General features: G+C 40.3%; 1 protein-coding gene across 2 annotated transcripts in view; it reads left to right on the top strand.

Annotated features, from left to right (window-relative positions):
• The window catches only part of WARS2 (tryptophanyl tRNA synthetase 2, mitochondrial), a 102,631-nt gene that overhangs the window by 46,490 nt on the left and 32,954 nt on the right, over positions 1-23,187 (top strand). Inside the window, exon 2 of one of the 2 annotated variants that reach the window (XM_077767501.1) lies at positions 1,979-2,233. In XM_077767501.1, coding sequence (XP_077623627.1) covers positions 1,979-2,233 — 255 coding nt within the window. Of the gene's footprint in view, positions 1-1,975; positions 2,234-23,187 lie in introns of both variants that reach the window. The other variant, XM_077767495.1, reaches the window with a different exon arrangement.

The raw sequence follows: 23,187 nt of genomic DNA, 5'->3' as shown, positions 1-23,187 counted from the left end.
TTAAATGTAAAAGATAAAACTTCAAAGCATACTCACACATGTGTATACATATGCTTTATATATGTATATATGTATACACACTCATACCTTTGTGATATCAAGGTATTGGAAGATTTCTATGCCATAAAAATCTGTAGTCAAAAATCATATATTTGGTAAAATTAAGAATATCTTGTCATCAAATATAACATGAAGAAGACAGCTACACAATGTAAAGAATATATTGGCCATACATGTAATTGATAAAATATTAGTATCCAGAATATATAAAAATACTTAAATCAGTAACAATCCACTCAGAAAAATAGGCAGAACGACCTCAATAGGGTCTCCACAGAAGAGGAAATAAAAATAGCCAATAACCGTAAGAGTTCTCAACTTCCTGAACAGAGAAATGCAATTAAACCATAATGAGATTTCACCTCCTAGCCACCATATTAGCTCAAAATGAGAATACTGGCAGTGTTGATGACGATGAGAGGCAACAGAAATTGATGGTAGAAATCACAGTATGTTACATAGTTAGGAGTAGTTTAATACACGGTAGGACACTTGAAGAGAACTCGTGCTGACCTGATGACCCAGCAGTTAGGTATATACACTAGAGAAGGTGGGCACACAGAACACAAAGATGTGGAGTTTTTCTCCATACCTTAATTTTTGGAAATTTGCAAGCCTACAGAAAAGTTGCAGTATTAATACAATGAATGTGATAAAGTCTCACTGGATAGCAGCTAGTAGAAAGAAGTAAGTGACACTTACTTTGATACACCAACTTCGCCTCTTACTAGCTGTGTGACCATGGGCAATCGGTGAGCCTCAGTTATCTCCTCTGTAAGTTAGAGGTAATAAAATGCCTGCCGTGTTGGGTATTGGAAGAATTAAATACATTAATGTATATAAAGCCCTGAGCATAAATGCCTGTAACATAGTTGTCCAGCAAGTTACAGCTGCTGTTATTAATATTTTGTTGATAATGATAATGACACCTTTTACTTTTGCAGAACCTTTCAATGACAGCACATTTACTGATGCGTATTCATTTTTCGTGTTCCACTACCGAATGCAAAATTATTCCAGAGAAAAATAACCTTTCTTTTTCATCCTGAATTACTTTTTTTCTTCTCATTTTCCTATTACAATTTCAATATTAGAAAGTGCAAACCGGTGGGAATATATGTCCTTAACAAACATGTTTTTATAATTTAAAAAAAGATAGAGAAAGAAAAACTACTCTCGAAGAAATAAAAGTATGATTTGATCAAAAGTAAAAGGAAATGGAAGCACAAAACCAGTTAGGTGACTTTATCAAGAAGCAACATTAGAAATAGCATGTTGGTTTTCTCATTTCTAGCCCAAGAGCTTGCACACTGAGTTGTCATATCAGCAATTATTTTTCAAGAAAACCGAATGAAGTAAATAGCACTAGCTCGTGGCTCTCATGCTATGCCTCCCTTGCCTGAGCCACAAAATGAATGAAATCACATGAAAAACCTTTGAAATCATGTTAAAAGCCCTTCAATCCCCAGTGAACTTTGGTTCAGTGTCTGCAGTCTTTCTCACTGATCCCCAGATGCACAGTCATCTTTTCCTTGGGGGAACTCCTGCCCGTGCCCCACTATTTATGTTTGCAGACTGACTATGATCCTGTTGCCACGTTGCACCGTGACAGATCTCTTTGTAAACATGTCCTCTGTCTCCAGTTAGCTGGCATCTCCTGGGGGTCCAGACCTTTTCTTCATGTGCCTTTGTATTTGTACGTTTTTGAGTGCAAGAAAGGAAACACATTTTAAATATCATGTGTCCTTAGTAACACCTCCCATAGTGCCTTGCACAGAGTACAAAATAAATGCATAAGGATGATGACTGTCAGGTTGCAGTTGTAAAAAATAGAATTAGTCATAGCCATGCTAACACGGGCATGGGATTCACGGATTCTGCCTCTAAAGCAAATGTCTGTTTTCCTCTGTTCCAGAAGGAAGCCGTAGAGCGAGTGTTCTCTGGCATTCAGCCTACGGGAATCCCCCACCTTGGCAATTACCTGGGAGCCATTGAGACGTGGGTGAGATTGCAGGAGACACATGGCTCGGTGCTGTACAGCGTCGTTGACCTACATTCCATCACTGTCCCCCAAGACCCGGCTACCCTTCGGCAGAGCATCCTGGACATGACTGCTGTTCTTCTAGCCTGTGGCATTAACCCAGAGAAGAGCATCCTTTTCCAACAATCTCAGGTCAGCTTCTCAGATCAGAACCAAGAAAACCTGTGTTTTCTAATTATTTGAGGAAAAGTTTGAATGGTTTATATAGCTCCTATCTATGATTCTTCTCAAATTGCTTAAGAGTGACTTCATCATATGCAATGATTTCATTTTTATTTTTTATTTGAGAGAGAGAGAGAACATGAGTGGGGGAGAGGGGCAGAGAGAGAGAGAGAGAGAGAGAGAGAGAGAGAGAATCTTAACCAGGCTCCACTCTAAAGGCAGAGCCTGACACGGGGCTCAATCCCATGACCCTGGGATCATAACCTGAGTCGAAATCAAGAGTGGGACGTTCAGCCAACTGAGTCACCCAGGTGTCCTGCAATGATTTCATTTTGATGTTTACCCTATATTCATATCTGTAAATGTCATCCTGATGCAATAGTATTTTTCACCTTTTCCTCCACTATACTTTACTTGCTTTGTATACCAAAATGTTGTAGCTCATTAGTGCTTATAACTCTGGAATTGTTTTTCTGTCCTGGGTCGAATTCAAACTGATGAATTCATACTGTTGACTAATCTCCTGGTGATCAAGGATAGAGTTTAGCAACCAGTGGTTTTGCATAATTCCATGTTGCTTTACTGGGTATTGCATTTGGAAGGCCTATTGGATAGTTCCCATTGTTCATTCTTTGTATAATAGCTTTTGAGAAGATTTGAGAGAACTGGCTGGGAAATTGGAAGACCATGTCCAGTCTCTTGAGTCCAAGCCAAGAAAGGGTTCAGAACAAAGCCAAAATATTTGACTCATATCATCACTATGGCTGAATCAGTTTACTCTTGGACGGACAGATAGCCTGGACCAGAGACAGGGCCCTTAAGAGACTCCCTAGCAAAGATGAGAAATTTAACTGGATCATGCCCTCATTATACATCTACTTTAACGTTATGACAAAGCTCCAACCCAAGAACAGTGTGTTATACGTGTTTTGGCATATGTTAACATGTATACATGTATGGTGTGTGTTATACATGTGGATATCTCCTTCCTTGATTATAAACTTCGGACAATTATCTTTTATTTTTTTTTTTTTAGAGAGAGAGAGAGAGAGATGTCAGCAGGGGAAGGGCAGAGGGAGAAGGAGACAGAATCTAAGCAGCCTCCATGCTCAGCATGGAGCCCAGTGCTGGGCTCAATCTGATGACTGTGAGATCATGACCTGAGCCAAAATCGAGAGTTGGATGCTTAACCGACTGTGACACCCAGGTGTCAGGTGTCCCTGACAATCATCATTTTTATGTATGTTTTATCACCCACAAAACTTAGTATAATAATTCATAGTGACCATTTAAAAAATATGTAATAAGTGAATACCTTAAAAAATAAATACATTTATCAGCTTAAAATGTGTTTCCAGCTTGGAGATAATGTGATAAAATAATAGAATCTGATCATTAAAATATCCGTAAGGGCAACTTACCTCAATTTCCTTCCTCACAGTTGGTTAGAAAGCCACATCACTTTTCAGATTCAATCTTGGACTGATCTAATTGTTATAAGTATATAAATGTATTTGCTTATGTTGAGCAAGTACCTGCCTCCCTATAATTTCCATCCATTCCTTTGACTTATGCTCTCTAAAAATACAGAATAAGTCAACTCTGTCTTCCACATGACTGCTTTTCAAATACTCAGACGCAAATTATGACTCACTCTCCTTACCCTTCAGATCCTTACCCCTTAGGTCTTACCTTCTTCAAGCTAGTGGTCCCACCTGGGGAACAGTCTTTCTCTCTGAAACTGCCCTATTTCGTGAAACAGTGTTTATTCAAACTCTTCCCATCTGTCGCCAACATTATACTGCTGACCATCATCAGAACCACTTTTTAAGTTACTTGATACATCTTCTGTTCATCTAAGCTGTTTTTGATACAAGCTCCCTTTTGATCCTTAGGATACTGTTTCTTAAGAAAATATTCCCGGTATCTGTTTCCATACTTCTGGAAGGCAAAAACGTCTGTCTCCACAAAGTAACCACTTTGCCAGACTGCCTCATTAAATGATGTTTAAAATTAAAGGCTCATTTACAACCACATCCAATACTTGCACTTTGAGCTCATACCCCTAGGAATGATCACATTATAATTTTTTCCGTCCTTTTTAAAAATGTTTTATTTATTTCTGGGAGAGAGAGAGAGAGAGAGAGACAGCATGAGCAGGGGAGGGGCAGAGAGAGAGGGAGACACAGAATCTGAAGCAGGCTCCAGGCTCTGAGCTGTCAGCGCAGAGCCCGACGCAGGGCTGGAACCCACGAACCATGAGATCATGACCTGAGCCGAAGTCCGACGCTTAACCAACTGAGCCACCCAGGCGCCCCTTTTCCCTCCTTTTTAAAGGGTGTTTGGCGGTGATGTCTGTAAGCGTCTAAAATTTGTGCTAATTAAGGTCTCTTCTTCAACACGATACTTTGTTGTTCAAAACAGCCATTGAAAGAGCAGCCCACAGTATGGGAGACTTTGTGAGAACTCCCTCATAATGGAGGGAAAATGAAAGGCACCTTCCTTGTGATTTTTTTACGGTATGTGGTAAGCTCATTGGTTCCAATGGTGGTTGTGGGTCAAGGTCAGAGAGAGCAGGTCACTGGTGTTGCCTCGATACAGCCTCACAGTGCCTTGCCGCCTCCTTTTCCTGCCTGCAGCTCTCTCCAAGGAATTTGAGTAGCCTGCCAGTAAAATGTGAGGGAAGTACTCATCAGCCCATAGGCCACAGTTCATCCCACAAAGACAATATGGAAGACTTCCTCAGGTGCCTTTCTAACCTCAAGTTATGGTTGGTCTCATCCATTTCCTTCTTCAACTCAGGCAACCAACCTTAGTATAACTGAGTGGATGGACTGGATATTTTATCAAGTTTTCTTTCCTTGTTTAAATATTTAGTAAAGAAAATTTTAAATATGTATAGAAGAGTAGGGAGAATAGTGTACTGTACCCCCCCATTCCCCCCACATACTAGCATTTTGTAATTTGTCTCATCAAGGTTGTTCTTTGTGGTTGTTGAAGTATTTGAAAGCAGACACATCATGGCATTTTATCCCCTGAATATTTCAGTATGCCTGTCTGTAAACTGAGAATATTTTCTTACATAACCATATTACTATCATCACACCTAAAGCTAATGATAATTCCACATGATCATCAAATATGCAGCCTATATTCAAATTATGCTGATTCTCCCAAAATGTCTTTCATACTTAGCTTGTTTGAATAATGGTCCACATGTTACATTTTTTTCATATCTTTTGTCTTTTTCAAATTTTATTTTATTTCTCATAAAGTCAATCCCCCACTTAAAAATAATTAAACCCTTAGGTTTTTTTATACTCCCCCTTTTTTTCATGGCTTTGATATGTTAATCAGATTTTCTTTTATTTGCTATAAAATTAGCTCTTTTGAACCCAAATTAAGCCTTGGTTTATTTTGTTGCTTTTTCTTTACCCTAATGTATATTACCTCATGTTTAGTGGTTCACAAAGTTGTTCATCACCGTTTTTAATAATTGGAATGGAAGCTATGCTTGCCTAGTGCCCGTAGAGTGCCTGGACATCAGTTCCTTCAGAACGGCCATGAAGCTTCTAGTTGTCCATGGAGGATGATGGGAAGTTCCTCCTCATGCTTTATCTTGAAAGTATGAGGTATGGATTGGATTTTCTTCTTAGAGCCATTCTCAAGTAGAAGTATAATCAAACAAGCTAGTTTCCCTGATGACCTTGTTATTATTGTGGACACGTGGCCCCATATTTGCAATGTTCTCTTAGGTGAAAGAATCATCATGGTGTTCATGTTTTGTGTCTTACCATACAAAAAAACCACCATCTTTTATCAATCTGTGGAGTCTCCCATAAATGGCGGCTAAAAAGAAAATACTGATAGCATTTTTGGATTTAGAAAAAAATGAAAGTCATGTTTATTAGAAAACTACTATTTTTAAATACGTAGAATTTGAAAAGCCTCTCTTTTAATCCTCAAAAGAGCACACGAGTTAGGCATTACTGTTCTTTCACAGGTGAATACATTAATGTATGAAAATGTCCAGTAAATTATGAAATGTCCCCAGAATCATCTCTGAGAGGTGCCTGATACTTAGTAAATGTTTAAGAAATATGTCTTCTTAATTTGACCTGTGGTCATGCAGGTAGCAAATCCAGGACTCTTATTTCCTCCTAAGGCACCACTTTCAGAAGATGTTCTCATGGGAGAGAACCTTATTCTGCACCCCACCCTGCCTTTGCCTCGGTAGCTGGCGGCAGAGGGGCAGCAGAGAGCCAGAGCTGACCTCGAGGGCCTCACTTTCCTTGTCTGGACAGTCATATCACCCTTCCACTCCAGCCTCCGACCCTCATATCAGCAGCCCATCCCCCCGCACTGTAGCCGTGGCCATCTTTATACTTCAGATGCCTTAGCACCTCTCTCCTATCCTCAGGTTAAAACTCTAAACTCAATTTCTAGAAAGCCCTTCAAGAATGAGGCCCCTGATCTATATTTATAAAATATACTTGTGTATTTTATATTTATATATTATAAAATATATTTATATACAGTATGTTTATTATAAAAATAATATATATAACGGGATATTATTCAGCCATAAAAAGGAATGAAATCTTGCCATCTGCGACAACATGGATAGACCTAGAGTATATAATGCTGATCGAAATAAGTCATGGAAAGACATACTTTATGATTTCCCTCGTGTGGAATTTAAGAAACAAAACAAATGAGCAAAGTCAAAAAAAGAGAGACAAACCAAGAAACAGACTGTTAACTATAAAGAAGCCAGTGGTTACTAGAGGGGAGGGGATGGAGAGATGGGTGTAAGAGGTGATGTGCATTTAGGAGTGCACATGTGATTTGCGCCGGATGATGTGTGCGAGGTATTGAATCACCGTATTGTACACGTGAAACTAATATCACACTATAGGTTAACTATACTAGAATTAAAATGAAAAACAATTTAGAAAAAGATCGAGGCCCCTAAGACCATCAGTCCAGTGTTGTTTCCACTCCACCACCTTTTTTTTTTTTTTAATGTTTTATTTATTTCTAGGAGAGAGAGAGAGAGACAGCGTGAGCAGGGGAGGGTCAGAGAGAGAGGGAGTCACAGATTCTGAAACAGGCTCCAGGCTCTGAGCTGGCAGTCAGCACAGAGCCCGACGCGGGGCTCGAACCCACGAACCGCGAGATCATGACCTAAGCGAAAGTCGGACGCCCAACCGACTAAGCCACCCAGGCGCCCCTCCACTCCACCACCTTTTAATCATCAGGTTGTTTTTGTTCAGATGGTCAGATGAAGGCTTATTAGTCTTCAAAGCAAGAGTTGGGGAAAGTTCTTGTTTTATTTTGTGAAAATTTGAAACTTACAAAGCAGATAACTTAGAGATCAGTTGTCTGTTTAATAAGAGCTTTTGTTAGTTCCTTTCTTTGGGAGTTTTATAATGCATTCAAGCTTTTAATTGATTATTAAATATGTAACCAAGAAGGTAGGAATTCAGAAAACAATTATACTTAAAGCCAGTGTCAGCTAAAGTTAGATATACCTTCATTCCCCTCCCCATACACAGTTATTTACAAGTAAAATGAAGAATTTGGGAGGCACCTGGGGAGCTCAGTCAGTTGAGTGGCTGACTCTTGGTTCTGGCTCAGGTCATGATCTCACAGTTGGTGATATCGAGCCGCACATCAGCCTCTGGGCTGACAGCATGGAGCCTGCTTGGGATTCTCTTTCTCCCTCTCTCTTTGTGCCTCCCCTGCTCATGCACGTGCTCTCACTCTCTCTCTCTCCCAAAATAAATAAATACACTTTTTAAAAAAGGGATTTTTGAAATTGCAACCTAGAGAAAAATATTTTTTAATTATATAATGTGCTCTTTTCATGTAGTATCCATGATGTTAAGCAAAGTACTTGGAGCTAAATATAAAGACTCATTCCCCAGGTGCTATAGTTGTATATGGGAGTAAGTTCTAGCAATCATTTGAAGTAGGGAAGTAATTTAGCTGTGTTATAATGCTTATCTTACCAATAATTTTCGTCTCCAGTCCTCTACATTCTTTCTCAGCAGTCTGACTGAAACAATTTAGACGTATTGAAGATTTTTCTCATTATTTTCTTTTTCTTTCTCTCCCACTGGCCTCTAGTCATGGTGCTTCCCCTAAAATATGTTTGCCATATGTGGGGAATTTTACAGAGCCTCTCCTCTGAAAGGGGTGTGTGTGTGTGTGTGTGTGTGTGAGAGAGAGAGAGAGAGAGAGAAAGAGAGAGAGAGAGCAGGCAATCCCACTTGTGTGTGTGCTTGGCAGAGGTTTCCATCCCAATGCCAAAGTCAATGGTCTTTTATTTCCCACAGCCTGAGTGCACATCCAATCTGATTCCCACAGCTGTCTCTGGGGGGCACCTCTCCACATCTTTAGTTGTTACTTTCCTTGCAAACTAATCACCCTACAGATGGAAGATAAAAGCTGGAGTTCATAGCTTCAGGCGCTGGCTTTCTGCCAAAGCTAGGAGAAGAGGACGGTGTCGGCCAGCAGACATCAGGTTACAGAGAGCCTCCAGGACCGTCCAGGGAAGACTTGAGGGAGAAGAGGGGACTCTACAGCTTTGGAATGTGGCTTCCGTCTCTAATTAGAGCTATGTTTTGTCTTCCAGGAAACTAAAATCAATAATAATAATCATCATCATAATAAAAGATAGTAAATAATAACCAAGTCTCACATGTATCCTGGTTCATTGTATACAAACAAAAGGTGTACCTGACCCACTGTCCCTCAACTCAGAGGTATGAGACCCCCAACACCTAAACTTGAACAGACAGTCGCATGTTTTCACTTAACCCAGTAATCTTGGAAACCTACTTGATAATACATATTTATAGTTGTTGAACTCACAAAGTTGTTAGGCTACCAACAACAGGTGCAACATACAACTCAGAAAGGAAGTAGGGGCCCCTGGCTGGCTTAGTCGATAGAGCACACAACCCTTGATCTTGGGGTTGTGAGTTCAAGCCCCACGTTGGGTGTGGAGATTACTTATACACATGAAATACATTTTTTAACAAAGAAAGGAAGCAAACAAACATCCATATAGATTAATGGGAGTTGAGGAAGCAATTTGTAAAATTGCTATTACCTCCAACATTTCTAGGGAGAGAGACAAAGGATCTGAATGGCTCGTGGTATAAATACTAGAGAGAAGTTAGGAAAATTGTACAACCAAGCTATTCATGCATTTCTTTCTTTAAGAAGTTTCCACTGGTACCACTTCCTTGCCTGGAGCTATACTCTGTGTGACATGATGAGCAAGCTACCGTAGTTTTGCCGCCTCCATCCAGACCACAGGATTAAGTCGTATCTTAATGATGCTTTCAAGAGGAGTACTATTTTACTATCATAGCAATAGTGGAAAAAGTACAGGCTTTGCAGCCAGATATAGTTAGCCTGAATTTTACTGTGACCTCTTTTTGTTGTCACATGCTGGGCAAGTTCTCTGAACCCCTCTTTTAATGTCTATAACAAGGGATATTTAAATCATATGACATATCCTACCTGGTAAATGCTAACTTTCTTGCCCTACCCCACTACACACAATACTGCTCCCACCCAGGCTTCTTGATATTGTGAAGATTTAAGGGTGGTGTGGCATTGGAAAGTGCAGATCAAATTAATGACAGGTGCCTATTGTCATACTCAATAATAAAATATTTACTGAAAAGTTTATTGTTGAAGGTTTTCAGGGAGTTTCTTAAGAAATAGTTCAGGGGTAGGGCGCCTGGGTGGTTCAGTCGATTGAGTGTCCGACTTCGGCTCAAGTCATGATCTCATGGTTCATGGGTTCAAGCCCCGTGTCGGGCTTTGTGCTGACAGCTCAGAGCCTGGAGCCTGCTTTGGATTCAGTATCTCCCTCTCTCTCTGGCCCTCCTTAGCTTGTGCTCTGTCTCTCTCAAAAATAAATAAAATTAAAAAAAAAAAGAAAGAAAGAAGTAGTTCAGGGGTGCCTGGGTGGGTCAGTCAGGTAAGCATCCAACTTCAGCTCAGATCATGGTCTCATAGTTGGTGAGTTTGAACCCCATGTTGGGCTCTTCACTCTCACCACAGAGCCTGCTTCGGATCATCTGTCTCCCCCTCTTTCTGTCCCTCCCCTGCTCACATTCTTTCTCTCAAAAATAAATAAGCATTAAAAAAAAATAGTTCAGGGGCACCTGGGTGGCTCAGTCGGTTAAGCATCCAACTTCAGCTCAGGTCATTATCTCACAGTTTGTGAGTTCAAGCCCTGCATCCGGCTCTTTGCTGACAGCTCAGAGCCTGGAGCCTGCTTCAGATTCTGTGTCTCCCCCTCTCTCTCCCGCTGCCCTGCTCATGCTCTGTCTCTCTCTGTCTCTCAATAATAAACTTAAAAAAATAGTTCAGATATTCAGAAAAGCAGGAAGATGAATGGTTGCTTTTTGAAATGCTAACTTTCAGGCTTACTGTTTTTTGTTTCTTAAGAAATAAAACATTACGAGTGTAGTAGAAACGTTCTATTTAGTTCTCTCTAATCCTGTTCCACTTGCTGCCTCCTCAGAGGTAACCACTGTATTGAATTCGATATTCATTATTCCAGTGTATGTGATTATATTTTTATTGCATAGGATTTAGCCATAACAGTCCATTTTTTAAAATTTTGCGTGTTTTCAAACTTTGTATAGATGGTAGCATGCACATATCTTCCTGCATCTCTATTTTTTAGAAATTTTTAATGTTTATTTTTGAGAGACACACACAGACAGAAAGATGGAGCATGGGGGGCAGGGGGATCAGAGAGAGAGGGAGACAGAATCTGAAGCAGGCTCCAGGCTCTGAGCTGTTAGGATAGAGCCTGACATGGGAATTGAACTCACAGACTGCAAGATCATGACCTGAGCCAAAGTTGGACACTTAATCGACTGAGCCACCCAGGCGCCCCTTTTTTTTTTTTAAATTTTTTTAATGTTTACCTGCATCTATTTTTGTGTGCAGCATTACTTGGCTAAGATTTGTTCATTTGACTGCTGTTTGATATTTCACTGTCTGGCTTGATCACAATTTATCCATTTCCCCAGTAAAAAATGTTTAGATTTTTTTCCTCCAGTTTTTTGTTATTGCAAACAATACTATAGCATACTTGTTTATGCTTTGTGTGTACGCCCGAAAAAATTTTCCAGGTGTACTTCCCTAAAGTGGAATCATGACGATACATGATCTAAGTCGTCAGCCTTACTGGATATAGCCAGATTGTGCTCCAACTTGGCATTCCAGTGTATGTTCCCACCAATAGAAGAGAAAGTAAGAGCTCACTCCCTGCCTCCCATGTGAGTACCCAGTGGAAAGGCAGCTGCCTGCACACCATGAAAAGAGCTCTCACCAGAACCTGCCCCTGCTGGCATCCTGGGTTTGGACTTCTAGCCTCCAGCAATGTGAGACAATAAATTCCTGTTGTTGAAGCTTCCCAGTCTGCGGTACCTTGTTCTAGCAGCCCAAGTGGATTAATGCAGAGCTACTTGGCCATGACCATGAGTGGAAGGCTTGTGCTTGGGTAGGAAATTCACTATTGTTAATATGTCCGTTCTCTCCAGTTGGATCCATAGATTCATTACAATCCTAATTGAAATGTTGTAGACACTGACAAATTGAATTTGAAATGTATATGGCAATACAGAGTACTCTGAAAACCCAAAACAGTTTTGAAAAAGACAACACAGTCAGAGGACTTCTATCATCTTTCTTTAAAGCTTACTATAAAGGTACCATAATCAAGTGAGTGTGGTCTTTGTACACGAATGGACTAATAGATCAATGTAAAAGAATAAGGAATCCAGAAGTATATCTATATCCAGAAGCCAAATGTTCTCAACAAAAGTGTCAAACCATTTCTATGGGGGAAAGGATAGTCTTTTCGGCAAATGGTTTTAGGTATTTGCCGAACGGACAAATGGCTCTTGGCTCTTATCTCACACCGTTCACAACAAATCAACTTAAAACCACCATAGACCTTATCTCACACCGTTCACAACAAATCAACTTAAAACCACCATAGACCTTATCTCACACCGTTCACAACAAATCAACTTAAAACCACCATAGACCTTATCTCACACCGTTCACAACAAATCAACTTAAAACCACCATAGACCTAAATGTAAAAGTGAAAACTGTAAAACTTCCAGAGGAAATCATGGGGGGAAATCTTTCAGACCTTGAGGGTAGGGAAAGACTTCTTAGAAAGAACAAGAAAAACATTTAGTGTAAAAGAAAATGTTGAAATTTGTTTGACTTCCTGAAAAGATAAAGCTTCTATTTTGGTTTTTTTTTTTTTTTAATTTTTGCTTTAGAGAGTGTGTGAGCAGGGGAGAGGGGCAGAGGGAGAGAGAGAATCCCAAGCAGGCTCCACGCTCAGCACGGAGCCAGGTAAGGGGCTTGATGCAGGGCCGGATCCCATGACCCCGAGCCGAAATCAAGAGTCAGGTGTTCAAGCAACTGAGCCACCCAAGTGCCCCCAAAGCTTCTATTTTTTGAAAGACACCATTAAGAAAATGAAAAGGTAAGCCATAAAGTAGGAGAAAATATTTTTATTTTTATTTATTTATTTTTTTTCTGTATTGGTTTTTTTTTCCATTTTATTGTTTTATTTATTTATTTTTTTTTACAAATAGTTTATTGTCAAATTAGTTTCCACATAACACCCAGTGCTCATCCCCACAAGTGCCCTCCTCCATGCCCATCCCCCCTCCCCCCCACATCCATCAGTCCTCAGTTTTTGTCAGCATTCAAGAGTCTCTCATGGTTTGCCTCTCTCCCTTTCCCCCACCATTTCTGCCCTTCTTCTCCCCCTTGTTCCTCCGTCAAGTTCCTCCTAATCCTCCTATACGTGCAAACATATGATATTTGTCCTTCTCTGCCTGACTTATTTCGCTCAGCATAACACCCTCAAGGTCCATCCATGTTGCTACACATGGCCAGATTTCATTGTTTCTCATTGCCATGTAGTATTCCATGGTATAGATAAACCACATCTTCTTGATCCATTCATCTGTTGATGGACACTTAGGCTCTTTCCATGTTTTAGCTATTGTGGAGAGTGCTGCTATGAACATTGGGGTACATGTGCTCCTATGCATCAGCATTTCTGTATCCCTTGGGTAAATTCCTAGCAGTGCTATTGCTGGGTCATAGGGGAGTTCTATTGTTAGTTTCCTGAGGAACCTCCACACTGTTTTCCAGAGGGGCTGTACCAGTTTACATTCCCACCAACAGTGTAGGAGGGTGCCCGTTTCTCCACATCCTCGCCAGCATCTAGAGTTCTCTGATTTGCTCATTTTAGCCACTCTGACTGGCGTGAGGTGGTATCTCAGTGTGGTTTTGATTTGTATTTCCCTGATGAGGAGGGATGCTGAGCATCGTTTCATGTGTCTGTTGGCCATCTGGATGTCCTCTTTGGAGAAGTGTCTGTTCGTATCTTCTGCCCAGGAGAAAATATTTTTAATACACACATTTGACAAACTCTGTGTCAAATGTATACAGGACTCTTAGTAAGACAGCCTAATTTTGTAATCGGACACTGTATTTGGACAAACATTTCACAAATGAAGAAGTAAGCAATACCATGGTTGTCAGAGAAATGCAAAATAAAACCACAGGGATATACCATTTCACCCAGTTGATTGACTAAAATTAAACATACTGGGGTGCCTGGGTGGTTCAGTCAGTTAAGTGTCCGACTTCAACTCAGGTCATGATCTTGCGGTTTGTGGGTTCGAGCCCCACATCGGGCTCTGTGCTGACAGCTCAGAGCCTAGAGCCTGCTTCAGATTCTGTGTCTCCCTGTCTCTCTGCCCCTCCCCTAGTCACGCTCTGTCTCTCACACAGAAAAAAAGAAAGAAAGAAAGAGAAAGAAAGAAAGAAGGAAGGAAGGAAGGAAGAGAAAGAAAGAAAGAAAGAAAGAGAAAGAAAGAAAGAAAGAAAGAAAGAAAGAAAGAAAGAAAAAGAAATTTTAAAAATAAATAATTAAATTAAATTAAACATACTGGCAATACTACATTTCAGTAAGGTGATGAAGCAGCTCTCACACATTGCCTGCAAGAGTATAAAATGGCAATTTCTTACGAAATTAAACATATGTTTACCAAGTGCCCCTGTAACTTTAGTCCTGGATATTTACCCAAGAGAAATGAAAACATTGCCTACAAAATGACTTGTACAAAAATGTTCATAATATTTAATGAAAATAGCACCCCAAAATCCCAAGCACCTATCAACGGGTAAATAGATAAACAATTGTAGGGGTGCCTGGGTGGCTCAGTCAGGTAAGCATCCGACTTCAGCTCAGGTCATGATATCACAGTTGTGGGTTTGATCCCTGCATTGGGTCCTGTGCTGACAGCTCAGAACCTGGAGCCTGTTTCAGATTCTGTGTCTCCCTCTCTCTCTGCCCTTACCCCACTTGTGCCCTGTCTCTCTCTGTCTCCAAAACAAATAAAACAAACAAAATAAATAAATAGATAAACAATTGTAGAATATTCAGTTCGTGGAATACTATTCAACAATGAAGAGGAGTATATCACGTCATGGAGGAGTCTCAGAACTATTATGTTGATAGAAGCCAAGCACAGAAGAGTTCCTAATTTATAATTCCATTTGTATGCTATTCTAGAACAGGCAGATCCAATCCATAATAACAGAAAACAGGTCAGTGGTTTCCAGGAGCAGGGGTGAGGGATTTCCTCTGGAAGGGCATGAGGGAACTTTCGGGGGGGGGACATTGAAACGTTCTGTGTCTTGATGGGTGTGATGGTTATACACGTGTGTAGATTTGTCAGCGCTCATTGGACCAAACAGCTAAAATAGGTATATCTTACTGTTTATAAATTATGCCCCACCAAAGTTGATTTAACATTAAAAGAATTTTTTTGAAATAAGTAGGCACTCAGGATGTTGTTATATAAGTGAAAAGAAAAAAAAAAGAGTACCATGGAGTTGTGTACGAACACTACAGGTATTTCAAAGTAGCTGTTTTTAACATTTAAAATGGTGCAGACAGGGGCGCCTGGGTGGCTTAGTCGGTTAAGCGTCCGACTTTCGCTTAGGTCATGATCTCGCGGTTCATGGGTTCGAGCCCCGCGTCGGGCTCTGTGCTGACTGCCAGCTCAGAGCCTGGAGCCTGTTTCGGTCTGTGACTCCCTCTCTCTCTGACCCTCCCCTGCTCACGCTGTCTCTCTCTCTCCTAGAAATAAATTTAAAAAAAACATTAAAAAATAAATAAATAAAATGGTGCAGACAGATAGGACATGAAAATGTCATCTGACCGTTGAGTCATCCATTGACGGTGAAACGAAGAAGCAACCTGTTCACAAGTTTAGTAAGGAAACGAATTATTTGATTTGTTGAGGTAACATGTTCCCTGTACTTCACATGGTACAGATTGTAAACCAGCCGGAAGCACTGTGAAACCAAGTGTTGCAACTATTGATGCCCTCCAGGGAAAGTGAAAGAGAGCAATGTGCTTGTTAGGATAGTGCTTTCAATTAGATTGAGGGTATATTTTTAAAATTTTTTTAACGTTTATTTATTTTTAGGAGAGACAGAGACAGAGTGCGAGCTGGAGGGGGGCAGAGAGAAAGGGAAACACAGAAACCAAAGCAGGCTCCAGACTCAGAGCTGTCAGCACAGAGCCCAATGCAGGACTCAAACTCACACACTGCGAGATCATGACCAGAGCCCAAGCTGACTGCTTAACCAACTGAGCCACCCAGGCGCCCTTAGATTGAAGGGATTTTAACTGCCAAGAATTTCAGGACATTTTAGTCAGAAACTAAAAAGAGCTTAAAATAATATGAAAAACATCTTATAACTTCAGATTTTCATTATTTTTGTTTTGAAATTATTTATCCAAATCAAAGCAATCAAAAATATGTAGGGAGAGTCATCTTTTACAAATATATTTTCTCTCTCATTTTTTTAAGATTTTATTTTATTTTATTTTTANGCCCCTAAGATTTTATTTTTTAAGTAATCTCTACACCCAATGTGGGGCTCAAACTTACAACCCCGAGATCAAGAGTTGCATATTCCACCGACTGAGCCAGCCAGGCGCCCCTACGAATATATTTTCTACTTCGTTAAGTCAAAGGATTATGAACACGACTGAGTGTGTTTTTAATGACGTGCACCGTGACCTCTTACCTCTTATTCTTGTACTTCTTTACTTCTCTCAGTCACTGATATAACCACTTCTTTCTTTTAGAATTTTTCTCTGGACTCTAATGATAGGGCAGCAATGTGTTTTTCTTCTACTCCTCTGATAGTTCATTTGTTTCATTTACTGACTCTTCTTGAATCCCCAGAAGTTCTGTCCTGAGATAAAGTCTTACCTCCTTCCATAACTTTCAGCCATTTTCTCTCCGTCTTTGCTGCGGGCCCCTACCTTTCTTCTAGACTTCTAGTTAATTCTAGACTTGCACTTCTAGCTACCTTCTAGACCTCTCTATCTAGATTATCTTTCCCAAATCTCAACTTCAACATATCTGAAGCCAGGGCTTTCCTTTTTACCTCTGACCAGTCCCTCCTCCTGATTTTTAAAAATAATTTGAGGTGAGATTCATGTCACATAAAATTAGCCATTTTTTCCTAACTTGAAAAATAGGTTTAATCTGTATGTTTTTCTTTACACAGTATTTTTTTTAAAAAAATAGTGGCAAAATACACATCACATAAAATTTATCATCTTAACCATTTTTTAGTGTACCATTCAAAAATGTTAAATATAGTTCCATTGTTGTGTAACCAATCTCCAGAACTTTTCATCTGAGAAAAGTAAAGCTCTGTACCCATTAAACAACACCTTCCCATGCCCCTCCTCTTCCAGTCCCTGACCACCAACTTTCTACCTTCTGTCTCTAAGTTTGACTACTCTAGGTAATTTGTATAAGTAAAATCAGACAGTATTTGTGTTTTGTGACTGTCTTATTTCACTTAGCATAATGTCCTCAAGGCTCATCTATGTTATAACATGTGTCAGAAATGCTTTTGTTTTTAAGGCTGAATAATATTCTGTTGTATGCATATGCCTTATTTTGTTTATCCATTTATCTGCCAAAGGACATTTGGTTGCTTTCCCCTTTTGGCTCTTGTGAACAAGGCCACTGTGAATATGGGGACACAGATATTTGAGACCCTGCTCTGAAGTTTTTGTATCTATACCCAGAAGTGGTATTGCTGGATATTATGATAATACTCTGTAATTTTTTAAGGACCGCCTTACTGTTTTCCATAGCAGTTGGACCATTTTGCATTCCCACCAATGGTGTACAGGGTTCCAATTTCTCTGTCCTCACCAGCTGTTGTTATTTTTGGGCTTTGTTTGTTTGTTTGTTTTTAATTTTTTTAAATGTTTTATTTATTTCCAGGAGAGAGAGAGAGAGACAGCGTAAGCAGGGGAGGGTCAGAGAGAGAGGGAGTCACAGACTCTGCAACAGGCTCCATCCAGGCTCTGAGCTGGCAGTCAGCACAGAGCCTGACGCGGGGCTCGAACCCACGAACAGCGAGATCATGACCTAAGCGAAAGTCGGACGCTTAACTGACTAAGCCACCCAGGCGCCCCTGTTTGTTTGTTCTTGATAGCAGCCATCTGATGGATATGAGGCGATACCTCATTGTGGTTTTAATGTGGATGTCTATAATGATTAGTGATATTGACCATCTTTTCATATGCTTGTTAGCCATTTGTGTATCTTCATTGGAAGAAATGTCTATTCACATCCTGTGCCCATTTTCTTAAATCAGACTGTTTGTTGAGTTGTAGGACTTACGTTCTCCCATTTGGTAGGTTGCCTTTACACTTTGATTGTATTCTTGATTTTAAAAAAAAGGTTTTAATTTTAATGTACTCCAAAAAAACCTCTGTTAATTTGTTGGACCTAAATGCCCAGGGCTATTGCATATGCCCACATAGAAATTTAAAATAGAAGCTACTAAAAACAGATTTTTAAAATTTTTTTAAAGTTTTTATGTATTCATTTTGAGAGAGAATCCCAAACAGGCTGCACTATCAGCACAGAGCCGGATGCAGGGCTCAAACTCATAAATTGTGAGATCATGACCTGAGCCAAAACCAAGAGTCAGATACTTACCCAGCTGAGCCACCCCGGCACCCCAAAAATGGATTTTATTTAAAAAATAAGCAAACTGTCTGCCATCGATTTCTGTACAGGATAGCTAACTCTTATCCTTCCTCAAGGTAGCTAATTTTGGGAGTTGCTTGTGGTAGATTGTTATTGTTTTAATTATGTTCATTTCCCGTAAGAACAGGGATCAGCCAACTTTTTCTGTAAAGGCACCGATAGTAAATATTTTAGGCTTTGCAAGCCACATGCAGTCTCTGTCACCCCTGCCACCACCACCACCTCTTCTCCTTTTCCTCCTCCTGTTTTGCCTTCTCCTTCTCTCTCTCTCTTACTCTCTTTTTTATTTGACTACCCTTTAGTTATTTTTGAGAGAGAGAGACCAGGGAAGGGGCAGAGGAAGAGGGAGAGGGAGACAGAGAATCCCAAGCAGTCTCTGTGCTGTCAGCCAGAGCCTGATGCAGGGCTCGATCCCACAAATTGTGAAATCACCACCTGAGCCAAAGTCAAGAGCTGAACGCTTAACCTACTGAGCCACCCAGGTGCCCCTATGTGACTACCTTTTAAAAATGTAAAAAACATTCTTATCCCATGGACTGAACAAACACAGTCCAAAGGTCAAAGGCCTGTGAGCAGTAGTTTGCTAGTAGTGTGAGGATTATGTGTCCCCATCCATTGCCATGTGTGACTACGAGTGCATCCTATAAGGGATCCCTATAAGGCATTCCTACCCCACTGATGTTGGACTCCTCCACATTACTTGCTTTAGCCAGAAAAAGTGAGTGGGCATTGTGTACATGATGCCTAAACAGAACCTTTAAAAACAATTCCCAGTTTGTTCTAACTTTGCTGCTCTTTTCCTCTAACTTGAGAATAGCATGTTCCAGATAGGGAGTACTCCTTCAGTTTGGGTCTCGGAATGAGAAGGTGTATATGGTAGAGCTATAGCCAGCCTGCAGCTACCAGTATACAATGTGTATGAGAAAGAAACCATTGCTATAACCCATTTGTATTGGGGGTTGTTTGTTACTCAGCATAGCTGAGAAATAGCTGACTAATATAATGCAATAGATTTTTTTAAATACCTATGTACAGGGGCACCTGGATGGCTCAGTCTGTTAAGCATCTGACTTCAGCACAGGTCATGATCTCACAGTTTGTGGTTTCAAGCCCAGTGTCGGGCTCTGTGCTGACAGCTCAGAACCTGGAGCCTGCTTCAGATTCTGTGTCTCCCTCTCTCTCTGCTCCTCCCCCATTCATGCTCTGTATCTCTTTGTCTCAAAAATAAATAAAACATTAAAAAAATTCTAAAAAATAAAATACAGATGTACACACATACATACATATACATAATAAGAAATACAATTTAGATGGGGATGACTTTTAACTCAACCACAGGCTGATAGAAGCTATTTATTTAGCTTTGGAAATATTGGACTAAAAAAAAAGTATAGAAAAAATCCAAATGTGTACACATAGATACTGACCGTTGAAGAAAATGAGTGAGAGTTTATCATTGATAGCATAATTATTTTAATTAAGATCAGATCCCCAAACAAGGTTCTGCTAAGGGGATTTGCCATGGGGATGATAAGAGTCCAGTAAAAATAACTCAACATGAAATTGTTGGTTTTGAGAAGATATGATAATTGGGAATTTGTGAGTCTGAATGGTCTTCCAAGGGTTCTAACCAAAATTTATAGGACCTGATTCCTGGGAAGATAACGTTTGTATGGGAAATGGTAAAATCCTGAGGGACACTGAAGGTATTTTAGACATTTGATCCAGTATTTACTGAATCAGCTAATTGCCTGAATGGCTTGGATTGCTATCTAGCAGCTAGAGCCTTGGGAATCATGGTATTCTAAATTTCTTTTTATTAATTAGATATTTTTACAGACAGAGGCGCCTGGGTGGCTCAGTCAATTAAGCGGTGGACTTGAGCTTAGGTCATGATCTCGCGGTTCGTGAGTTCGAGCCCCACGTCAGGCTCTAAGCTGACAGTATGGAGCCTGCTTGGGATTCTTTCTCTCTTCCTCCCTCTCTCTGCCCCTCCCTCCTCCTCTCTCTCTCAGTCCCTCCCCCACTCATGATCTCTTTCTCTCTCTCTCAAAAATAAAATAAACTTCAAAAAAAAATAAAGTGTAAATCTAATGGCTTTTAGTATATCTCCAGAGGTGTGCATCCATCACCACCATCAATTTTAGAACTTGTTGTTGCTCTAGAAAGAAACCCTGTGTGCATTGCGCTCTCTACCTACTCCCTGGCAAACCGTACCTACCTTGTCTTCTGTGGATTTGCCTTTTCTGAACATTTCGTACAAACAGAATCATATGACGTGTGTTATTTTGTGATTGGTTTCTTCCATTGAGCATAATGTTTTCAATGTTTATCCATGTTTTAGCATTATCAGTACTTCATTTGTTTTTGTTATTGAATAATACTCCACATTTTGTTCATTCATCAGTCAACAGACATTTGGGTTGTTTCCACTTTTTAACTATTGTGAGTAATGCCGCCATGAACATTTGTGTCAAGTTTTTTGTATGGATTTATATTTTCAGTTATCTTGGTGTACACCTACGAGTGAAATTGCTAGTCCCAGGGTAAGTCTATATCTAACATTCTGAGGGACTCTTAAACTGTTTTGAAAGTGGCTGTGTGACTTTCAACGAGGATCCCACCTACAACGTATAGGGATTTCAAGTTCTCCATTTCCTTCCAAAACTTGGTATTGTCAGTCTTTTTTAATTTTAGCTATTCTAGTGATTGTGAAGTGGTATTGCAATGTGGTTTTGATTTATCATTTCTTTTTTTTTAATGTTCAGAGTGGTTTTTTTCTTAAATAGTTTATTGTCAAGTTGGTTTCCATATAACACCCAGTGCTCATCCCAACAAGTGCCCTCCTCCATGCCCATCACCCCCCTCTCCCTCTCTCCCACCCCCCTCCCTCACCTCCATCGGCTCTCAGTCTGTTCTCAGCATTCAAGAGTTTCATGGTTTGCCTCCCTCCCTCTCCCCAACTATTTTTCCCCTTCTCCTCCCCCAATGTCCTCTGTTAAGTTCCTTCTAATCCACCTATATGTGCAAACATATGGTATCTGTCCTTCTCTGCCTGACTTATTTCGCTCAGCATAAAACCCTCTAGTTCCATCCATGTTGCTACACATAGCCAGATTTCATTCTTTCTCATTGCCATGTAGTATTCCATGGTATAGATAAACCACATCTTCTTGATCCATTGGTCAGTGGATGGACACTTAGGCTCTTTCCGTGTTTTGGCTCTTGTGGAGAGTGCTGCTGTGAATATTGGGGTCCATGTGCCCCTATGCATCAGCATTTCTGTATCCCTTGGGTAAATTCCTAGCAGTGCTACTGCTGGGTCATAGGGGAGTTCTATTGTTAATTTTTTGAGGAACCTCCACACTATTTTCCAGAGGGGCTGCACCAGTTTACATGTCCACCAACAGTGTAGGAGGGTGCCTGTCTCTCTACATCCTCGCCAGCATCTATAGTCTCCTGATTTGTTCATTTTAGCCACTCTGACTGGCGTGAGGTGGGTGGTGTCTCAGTGTGATTTTGATTTGTATTTCCCTGATGATGAGGGACACTGAGCATCATTTCGTGTGTCTGTTGGCCATCTGGATGTCCTCTTTGGAGAAGTGTCTGTTCATGTCTTCTGCCCATTTCTTCACTGGATTACTTGTTCTCCGGGTGTGGAGTTTGATGAGTTCCTTATAGATATTGGATACTAGCCCTTTATCAGATATGTCATTTGCAACTATCTTTTCCCATTCTGTCCGTTGCCTATTAGTTTTATTGATTGTTTATTTTATTGATTGTTTATTGATTGTGCAGAAGCTTTTTATCTTGATGAGGCCCCAGTAGTTCATTTTTGCTCTTGATTCCCTTGCCTTTGGGAGTGTGTCAAGTAAGAAATTGATGCGGTGGAGGTCAAGGAGGTATTTTCCTGCTTTCTCTTCCAGGGTTTTGATGGTTTCCAGTCTCACATTCAGGTCCTTTATCCATTTTGAGTTTATTTTTGTGTGTGGTGTGAGAAACTGCTCTAGTTTCATTCTTCTGCACGTTGCTGTCCAGTTCTCCGAGCACCGTCTGTTAAAGAGACTGTTTTTTTCCATTGGATACTCTTTCCCGCTTTGTCAAAGATTAGTTGGCCATATATTTGTGGGTCGAATTCTGAGTTCTCTATTCTATTCCATTGGTCTATGTGTCTGTTTTTGTGCCAATACCATACTGTCTTGATGATGACAGCTTTGTAGTAGAGGCTAAAGTCTGGGATTGTGATGCCTCCAGTTTTGGTTTTCTTATCTCTTGTTAGTTTTAAAAGCTTGTTATGCATTCTGCACCTGTGAGTACTGCGGCATTAAAGAAGGCTCTTTGACTGTCCAGGGACTGTGTGTTCAGGAAGTGTTCTTTGAATGGTGTCTCTTGGTCTCTCTTGTTGAGACTTTGGTTATTTTATTTCCCTACTCGTGGTGGTATTTGGGACTCTCCACCATATGTAATTTGGCTTGCTTCTTGCGGTAGCTGTGAGGAACTGGCTCATGCAATGATGAAGTTGAGAAATCACATGATCTCCCATCTGGAAGCTGAATATCTAGGAAAGCTGGTGGTATAATGCAGTCTGAATCTGGGTCTGAGAACCAAGACATGATGATTTAAATCTCAGTCCGAGAACCAGAGATGAGATGAGTTGTTCCCCTGATACAGGCAAGCAGGAACTAAAAAAAAAAAATTTTATTTATAATTTCTGATGACTAATGAAATTGAACACCTTTTCCT

This window comes from Crocuta crocuta, unplaced genomic scaffold (assembly GCF_008692635.1).
Source record: "Crocuta crocuta isolate KB4526 unplaced genomic scaffold, BGI_CrCroc_1.0 scaffold180, whole genome shotgun sequence".
In the NCBI taxonomy this organism is placed as follows: Eukaryota; Metazoa; Chordata; class Mammalia; order Carnivora; family Hyaenidae; genus Crocuta; species Crocuta crocuta.
This window is presented reverse-complemented; position numbering and strand designations above follow the sequence as displayed.